Source organism: Alligator sinensis, unplaced genomic scaffold (assembly GCF_000455745.1).
Source record: "Alligator sinensis unplaced genomic scaffold, ASM45574v1 scaffold740_1, whole genome shotgun sequence".
Taxonomy (NCBI): domain Eukaryota; kingdom Metazoa; phylum Chordata; order Crocodylia; family Alligatoridae; genus Alligator; species Alligator sinensis.
The window spans coordinates 1,176,476-1,185,916 of NW_005841964.1; the positions used below are offsets into that span (position 1 = coordinate 1,176,476).

Here is a 9,441-nt window from a genome sequence, read left to right on the forward strand (position 1 = left end):
AGAGAAGAATATTGTGAACTCAGGGGTCACAGCAAGAGTAAACATGCTACTTTGTGTATTAGAAAAAATCTAGGGGAAGGACCCTATGCAGAGTCTATGGCCAGATCAAGTAGAGGTATCTAAGGCATGCTACTGACACCTTTGACAAGATCTAAGTAATGATACAGGTAACCAGGTCCAAAATGTGGATGTTGTTCCTCTTCTTGTGTTTTAAAGGAAGGACTGTCCCTGCTCTGTTGTCAAAAGAAGGGTTTTAGGAAAAGGGTCTGGACTATATACACAAAGTGGAGAAAGGACTCTGCCTTCATCTATGCCACAGAGGAGAGAGAGGCTGAAATCATAATCCTGCCCTCAGCATTCCCTATTGGTTGGCTTTTTTTATTGGTTTTTGTAGAATCCATTCTCAGGCACCTGAGACTCCCCCAAGCTTTATATCATGATCAGGGATCCTAGTTTTCTCTGATTTAAAAAAAAAACAAACAATTTTAGGATTTAAAAAAGTAACCCAAAAATCAATTTTGGGTTACTTTTTTATGAAATCATAGAATCAAAGGACCAGAAGGTACCTATAAGATCATCAAGTCTGGTTCCCTGCCATGGGCAGGAAGTTATTGGGCTCAAACAAGCTCAGCAAGGTGCTTGTCCAGCCTCCTCTTGAACACCTCCAAGGATGGCGACTGCACCCCCTCTGCTGGGAGTATGTTCCAGATTCTTGATACCCTTACAGAAAAGAAGTTTTTCCTTATGTCCAGCCTAAATTTTTCCTCAATTAGCTTGTGCGCATTGCTCCTTGTCCTCCCAAGGGGTAACTTTCTGAAGAGTTGCTACGCTAGATCTTGGTATTTACCCTTGACATACTTGTAGGCAGCTATCGGGTCTTCTCTTGCTCAGACTCAACAAACCCAGTCTCTCCTTATAGGGCCTATCTTCCAGGCCCCTAATCTTATGGGTCAGGGGTGACACGTAGGGCGTGCATGGGGGTGCACCCCCTGAAAGCACCAGTGCATCCCCTGACAGGCCGCACTCCCTGTTTAGCTAGTGGGCAGAGGGGCAGGCGGGAGCACCAGTGCCCCCCCTGCGAGTGCTGTGCCATTTCCGGAAGTGGCTGCGGGAGTTTCGGAAGCAGCGCGGCCACTTTTAAGGTGAGTAAGATCAGCTGCAGGAGATCCCTCCCCCAGTTGCTGACTTGTGTCAGCATGTGCCCCCCCCCCACCTCAAGAGGCACCAGACACCCATGATATGGGTGGCCCTTCACTGTACCCTTTTGAGCCTATCCACATCCTTCCTGAAGTGTGGTGTTCAGAACTGAGGAGGAGGAGCACCTCTCTGGATCTGTTTGCAACACATCGGCTGATATTAGCCAGAGTTCTATTTGCCCTGCTGGCAACTACGCTGCACTGTTGACTCATATTCATCTTCTGGTCGATTGTCACCCCTAGGTCCCTTTCAAATGCAGTGCCAGCCATTGTATAGTTGTGGTGAAGGTTCTTCCTACCCAGATGAAGGACCTGGCACTTGTCCCTATTGAACCTCATCTGACTGCATTCAGCCCATATGACCAGTCTGTCAAGGTCATACTGGATCCTTACCCTATCCTCAAATGTGCCCATATTTCCCCAAAGCTTGGTGTCATCTGCAAACTTAATCATTGTGCTTTTCACCCTCTCATCCCAATCATTGATAAAGATGTTAAAGAACATGGACACAAGCACTGATCCCTGGGGGACACTACTAAAGACAGCCCTCCAGGATGAGGCCATCCCATTGATTACAACTCTCTGGGATCAGCCTCTGAGCCAATTGCCAACCCACCTCACTGTAGACTGGTCTAAGCCAGTACCCTCCAGCTTAAATGAAATAATCTCATTGGAAACAGTGTCAAAAACCTTGCTGAAGTCTAGGTAAATGATGTCAACCTCATGTCCCTTGTCCAGCTGGTTACCTGCTTGTAAAAGGACACCAGGCACAACCTACCCTTGACAAAACTGTGCTGGTTGCTTCTTACTACACCACCAGTTGCAAGCTTGTGCCTCCTTGACAATTTTTTCAAATATTTTGCCCAGGACCGAGGTCAGACTGACCTGTCTGTAGTTTGCAGAGTCATCCCTCCTCCCTTTCTTAAAGATGGGTACCACGTTAGCCCTCTTCCAGTCATTTGGGACCACTCCTGAGTCCCACGACTCTTCAAACAGCTTCGCCAGGGGCCCTACTATGAGCTCAGCTAGTTCTTTCAGGACTCTCAGATGGAGATCATCTGGCCCAGCCAGCTTGAACACATCCAAATGTTCTAAGAGTATCCTCACCTGTTTGGGACTGATTTCATGCGGACTGTTGTCTTCCACATCTTCCCTGGGCCTCTGGACAGGTGAACAGCTCCCATCTGATTTCAGGAATACCAATGTGAAGTAAGTATTTAGGAGCTCTGCTTTTTCATGGGGATCAACTGTGGGTTGCTCCCCGTATTCAGTAGGGGTCCCACAGTGGAGCTTGATTTTTTCTTGCTCTCTCTGTACCTATAGAAGGACTTTTTGTTATCTTTTATTTCAGTTGCCAGCTTGATCTCCACACCTGCCTTGGCTTTCCATGTCTCCTACCTGCAGACCCTGTCCACATGTTTGTACTCCTCTCTGGATGCTGAACTGTTTTTCCACCGCTTATATGCTTTTTTTTTCTTTTTCAGAAGTTCCCTAATATCCCTATTGAGTCAAGCAGGTCTCTTGGCCCCTTTCCTGCTTTTTAACTGTGTGGGGATGGCCTCTTTTTGAGCTGTAAGAATTGCCCTCTTAAGGAAACACCACCTTTTTAATCTGAAAATTGGGGATTTTTTTTTCAGAGAAAATCAGGATCCCTGATGATGAGGTCAAGTGCCTACACTGGTTGTTACCAACTACACTGGGCACATAGGGGCCTGTAAATTAGGTTTTGCAATGCTTGGTGCAAGAGAGTCAGCAGAGAATCACCACTCTGCACACATAGGATTTTAAAATAAAATCAGAAAGTGGTTCTTGGAGAGATGGAATTTAAATTCCAAACTATGGAAGTAAGTAATAATAATTTTGACTTCACTCTCAAACCAGCATAGGTCTCCCTTTCCATTGTTTTGGAGAGTGGGTTGAACCTGATGATAAGTGATAAAGGTATTAAGTCATCTCTAAACAACTTTGCATTTTACTACAGGGCCTTCACACTGTTATAGAGCACAGGAGAAGTTGGAATCCTTTATATACTGCTTATGGGAAGTGTAATGGTAGGCAAGAACAGGAAGAGCTGTTGGAGAACAAAAAAATAATGATAGTAATCCCACATAGTACTGAATAAATTGGTTTAAGATATTTTACTAATATAATCATAGGTAAAATCTTTGTTACATACCACAAGTATATTTACTGTATCTTATAAAATATTCTCAGATCCCAAAAGTCAGTAGTTTAGAAACAAGTACTTTTTAGCAGAAATGATAATTGGATGACATACTGGAAATGAACTAAGTATATAAAAAAGATCTGCACATCTCTACAAAGGAGTTTATCTTTCTAACTATGAAAAAATGGGATACAGACCTTGAACTACATTGACTTCTTACTCAGATCTACAAAACTAAACCATTATTTTTCTATGAAATAACAAAGTAAATTCTATAAAAGTTACCATATATAAAACACAGCAATAACAAAGCCCATTAATATGAGGATAAACAGATACACAGAAGCAACAAAAACCATCCAGCACTCAAGCACTTAAGTTATGGGAGGAAAAATGTTCTCAAGAACATATAGAAAAATTCATTGCTAAGCCATTCTTCTAGTAGAGTCAGAAATAAAATCAGGTAGTAACAAATTAACGTAATCCTCCTCTCCCATCCCCAGCCCAGGAACAAAAGTATCTGAATCTTGTACAGGTGAGATGTTCAATATCTGCATCCCAAACCTTGGACAACACACTAAGTCTAGTGTCTTAACAGCAAAAAGCTTTTTCCACACTTATAAGAATGAATATGTTTTTCTAAGTCACTAATTAAAATGAACATAAGCAACATCAGTTCAGTGATACTACAATATTTAGTAGAAAATTTGAATTACTAGATTTCTTCTCCACCTGACAGTATTTACAGAAAAAAAAATCTCGTGGTCTGAACATTTAACTATTAGACCTGCAAAATGGTTTGCTATTCTATCCTGTAAATCAATACATTTTAATATATTCATGTATATGGTCACTGATAAGTGTAAATGTATGGAATTCAAGAAGAGCAGCAATTGCAGGTAGAGACATCAAATGATCTTTCTGTCAGAGTTGAGCCAAAGATTCAATATAGAATTATGGCTCCTTGAAGGGATGTAGAGGTCCTCTTCACCTTCCTACATAGGGGTCGTCTTCACTATCCTACCTGATATCTCACCATTGGTCCACATACTCTCATCCCTGCATCTCTGAAATCCTAATACTCTGAGCTACTGAGAGCTCTTTGCATTCCTATGATCCCTGACTACTTCCTGTGTTGGAATCCCAGCAACCTCCCTTCTTTCAATATAGACCAAGAAGTTAAAGTAAAGCCGAAGTGAAAAAGGGCCAGTGCAGAATTCAGTGCCTGACTCAGATCCCTGCTGTCAAACAGAAGTGTCTCTGTTTAGTTACAAATGAATTCCTGCTCTTTATCTAATTGGACATTGAGAAATTTTAGTTTAGAGGCATTTTTGGTGTTTATTTTATGAGTAAAAATCAAAAGGACTGATAGGCATGCCTACATGAAATGCTACGCCGCCATAGTGGTGAGCTACAATGCCGCGGCTTGTCACTATGGTGACATAGCATCAGCTGGCAAGAACTGTGATGCCAACGCTACTGAGCAATAGCAACCTATTGTTGCTACTGCGCAGTACGGTTGAAAACAACCCATGCACTGCTGGGATTGTGCAGTAATGGCACAGTAACAACAGAGCAGTCAGGTGCAAATGTAGACATGCCCACTGAGGCTTAAACAGATTCTGAGGCTCCACAGGTCCCTTATGATATACCATCTAGCTGGACCTCTGCTCCCCTCCAAGACAGGCATCTTTGAATTAATTTGTTTAATAACATCACTCATTTACAACACTTTCCTAAGAACTGTAGAATGGTCTGTTATTCAAGGATATATAATTAAAGAAATTCTGCCTATTATAGTAGTATTTGTTTATGCACGGACTGAAGGAAAATGATTCACACACTTACTTCTCTCAAGTAGAGGCATCATGATTTAAACCTATGGAGAATAGGTCTTAGGAAACACAAGCTACAGATAGACTAACATTTTCCTGTGACCAGAGTTTATCTTAGGCTACATCTTCCCCTCTCATGTCTTGCTTCAAAATGTTTGAGGACATAAACCTGAGGACTGCTAGTGACAGAAGAAGTTGAGATTAGGAAAATGTACCCATCAAAGGAGTGTGTGTGAGCCTATTAGTTAAACATCTAGCTAAGGACTGATCAATTAATCAAGTCCATTTTTATTTCATGTACTTGTAGAAGCGGCGCTACAGCACTAGCCCTCTTCTGTATATTTTTTTCTATTGAAGCTTACATTCATTAATGGTTCAAAGCCTTTTCTCTGTCTTCTGTGCTGAAAGAGTGCAAGCAGCAGAATTAGTACAATTAAAGCGATTAGTGCTCCTCCAAGTATGGAACCAACCATTACAGCCCAAGCATGAGTTTCTTCAAATGCCTCTGTAAAGAAACAACATCTTAGTTATAGACTGGGAATATTTTTGCTCCTACAAATCACAAGGAAGATGAATAACTCTAACAACTGCATAACTATTATTTGTATCAATGCAACAACAAGAGCCCACAAAGAATCAGGCTCTGGTGTGTAGGTTATGTGTAAGAGACAAATTCATTGTGTTATAATGTTAGAGCCCTTGCACTGGAGACCTCTGTTCAGGTCCCAGCTCAAAACAGGGCAGTGGAGCCAGAATATAGGTATTGTTTGCCCAAATCCTAAGCAAGTTTTCTAACCCTTGAGTGTGAGGCTTGGGCAGGGGCAGGGGAGGGGTGGGGACAGAGAGAGAGAGAGGTGTGAAGAGTGATATTCCATTACCTACTCTTATTTGGTTTGTAAGAGACAACTGGATTGGCTGAAATGCTAACTTCCAGAGCAGATTTATGGCTGAGAATCAAGACAGAAGATACATACTTTCCCCCAGGCCATAGGGAAATAACTGTTCTCCTTAGAGCTTTCATATCTGAATGTCTGTGTATGAAAGTTTGAACTGCCATGCATCTTACCATGGAACTCCTTTCACACTTCAGCAACTTACCCGGCAGCTCAATGGCATAGGTGTAACCAAGTTGCTCTGCAGTTAGAAAAAGTTGATCATTGGTCACTGGAGGGAAGAAAGGGACCATGTTATACAGCCTATTGTGGCCAATAGGTGCCAGCTCCTCAGGCCAAACACTGTCAGATGGGTTAAATCGCTTCATCCATTCATCAAAGACAGCATCAGTAAAAGAGTGAAGAATCTGCAGATTCAAATACACACACGTGCCACAGGCACATTTAACACCTAATTTCAACAGTTTATATTTTTAAAAATCATCAGGACGTGACATATTGTAAGGAAAGACACAGCAGTAGAAGTGAACTGTACAAGTACTGCAGATGGATACTGTAGCACTGTAGGGTATGGAACTCATCAAAGCTACATTGCAAGGCACCAATCATCCTTGATTAAGTGTATCAGTTCCCCTGCTTCAGCAGCAGAGAAAGGCTCAAGCTGTGAGTCAGAGAGCATCACAGTTTGGTCTCAACTTCTTTCTTGCCAGCCTTTTACCTTGGTAGTTCAGCTGTACTGGCCATTGGACTGGGGAAGCAAAGCTCCCACCCTGCCAGCCATTCCCTGCCCACCTGATTAGGAATAGGTACTTGGCAATGCCTACTCTCTCCTCATCATGTATCCTGAAGAGTAACTGACCCATGACAGAGGAAAGGGACATGTTCTCATTTCTTTTCATGAATTCATAAACTAGTTTACAGCTGAACCCTAGGCCAAAGTCAGCCCAACAGAAATTAGAGCAAGAGTCTCTAGTCCAGGAGTGCTCAACCTCAGGCCCACCAGTCAAATCCAGCCTGCAGAGCCATGACATACAAATTTCACAAACTTGGAAGTGGGGAGCAACAGAAGCTCCACCCAGCTGATCCAGCCTCACCTAGGCCGTTGTCTGAACAGCAGGGTTGGGGCAGACTGCCTCTTGCACATCCAGTTTGGACCAAGCTGTTCCCCCTGCAAACTGCATGCCCAGATTGGGGTCATTTTACCCTACCTCCCCCATGTTGGGTTCAGAACCTGGCTGCTCAACCCCCCCACTCCTCCTACATGTCCAGATTAGAGCTGCTCCACCCCACCCCACACACATCCAGACTGGGCCTGTTCTGCCCCGACCCCCCACCCTGCCTTGTGCATCCAGACTGGTACTAGGACTAGGACTGAGCTGCTTTCCCCCACCCCTCACGCATCGGATCAGGGCCACTCTGTCCTGTCCCCACCCCAGGCAGATGGATCAAGGTCAGGCTGCACAATTCCCTGCAGCCAGATCTGATTTGCAGAGAGACCTAGCACTGCCTATCTGGCCTATGGTGTGAAAAAATTAGACAACACTGCTCTAGTACATGAGTTCCACATTGCACTGATAAAGGCAAGAAATCTAAACTAATATAATTATTATATAGTTACTATTATATAGTAACTATTATATAGAAGTAATAAAAGGCACTAAAAGGTATAAGTTAAAGGAAAATGGGGGAATATGTCACTATACACTGGGCGGGTGGGGTGTTTCATTCCTCCATCCTGAGTCAACATGAACCGTATTGGGAAGTGAGGTTTAAGGAGTAGAGAGTAGAAGCCGCATCTTGGTAAGTTAGTAAGATTGTTTAAAAAATAATTGCAGTTGAATCTTCACAGTCTAATGTGCATGTAACATATATCTTTAGGGACCAAGAAAGGTCTGTTTAGTCTCTCCCCTCATTAGAAAACTTCCCTCCAAGTAGAAACACTACTGTAACTATGTCAGAATTCTGAAACCACAACATATATTGCATTTTTCAAAAATTCTGTAGAAAGAGGTGATCCCCATGAGTTGGAAACAGTCTCCTATAACTTCTGCATGTAAACACATTTAGGCAACTGACCCATTTTCTTCAGATTGCCAATTTTTGAAATGCATAGGTTTTCCTCTTTTTTCTGTTCTTTTCACTCGTTATCTTCATCTCTTAAATTAGGGTGGACCTTAGAAGGCTAAATATATGGTCTGATTTTCAAATGTGCCAAGTTCTCAGAGATGATCTCTGATCTCTGGTTTTTAAATCCAAACATTTCTTCCAGGAGTCAAACTTTTAGGTTACCCACTAGAGGGCACTCAAGACACTCCCAAGAATGAAAACTCCTGTAGTGGCTATAACAGTATAAGACAGGAAAAAACATTGATGTAGTTGTGATAGTGGAGGAGTATGATAGAAGCAAGAATTGTCAGATTAGATAATATCTTTTATTGAACCAGCTTGTACAGTTGGTAAAAATAGGAGACAAGCTTTCAGGCCTCAAGCACTCTTAATCATGTCTGAGAAAGAGGCAGCCACAGTCCAAGTTAAATACAAGTCAGACTAATTGCTTTAGCTTATCCTAATTATGTTAATACACTTCATTGCTTGAAAGGGCAGTGGACAATTATCACCTGTGAATCAGAGGGAAGCCAACAGAGAAGAGGTGAGAGGTAGATGATAATGAGCAACACAACCATAATTATCGAAAAAGGGGACCTTTTATTAAGGGTCTTGAAAACTTAAAGAAATGTCTGCTTCTTCAGCAGTCCCTCACAGTCAAGGATGATTTTCTTCCATGATTGTCTTATCTGTGGATCTGAAGATGGGTAATGTGGCTGAACTGGGATTGACAGACTCCGTTGCAATTAGGGCATGTGTTTTCATGTAGGGTGCGTGGTTCTGGATTCTTCATTCAGTCCACAACACACTGTTTCTGCCATTCCCATTTGTCCATCTCCTGTTGTCATCCTAAGGTTTCAAAGTAGTGAAATCCTTGCAGCAGACTCTTATAGATTCATAGATTCATAGATTGTAGAGTCGGAAGGGACCACAATGGATCATCGTGTCCAACCCCCTGCCCCTGGCAGGAAAGAGGACCGAGGTCAGATGACCCCAGCCAGGTGACTATGTAGTCTCCTCTTGAAGACCTCCAAGCTAGGTGATAGCACCACCTCTCTTGGAAGCTCATTCCAGATCCTGGCCACCCTTACTGTGAAAATTTTCTTCCTAATATCTAACCTAAATCCACTCTCAACTAGTTTACACCCGTTATTCCTAGTCACTCCCTGGGGTGCCTTAGTAAACAGCGCTTCCCCTATTCCCCATTGACCTCCCCTAATAAATTTATAGGCGGCCACAAGATC

General features: G+C 42.7%; 1 protein-coding gene across 2 annotated transcripts in view; it reads right to left on the reverse strand.

The window, feature by feature from the left end:
- Positions 1–5,260: 5,260 nt before the first annotated feature.
- The window catches only part of DCT (dopachrome tautomerase), a 35,005-nt gene continuing 30,824 nt past the window's right edge, over positions 5,261–9,441 (reverse strand). For both annotated transcript variants that reach the window (XM_006020685.1, XM_006020684.1), the window contains 2 exons: positions 6,297–6,498; positions 5,261–5,703 (listed from right to left, as the gene is read on the reverse strand). In XM_006020685.1, the coding sequence (XP_006020747.1) occupies positions 5,522–5,703; positions 6,297–6,498 (384 nt within the window). In that variant the 3' untranslated portion in view covers positions 5,261–5,521. The remainder of the gene's footprint in view (positions 5,704–6,296; positions 6,499–9,441) is intronic.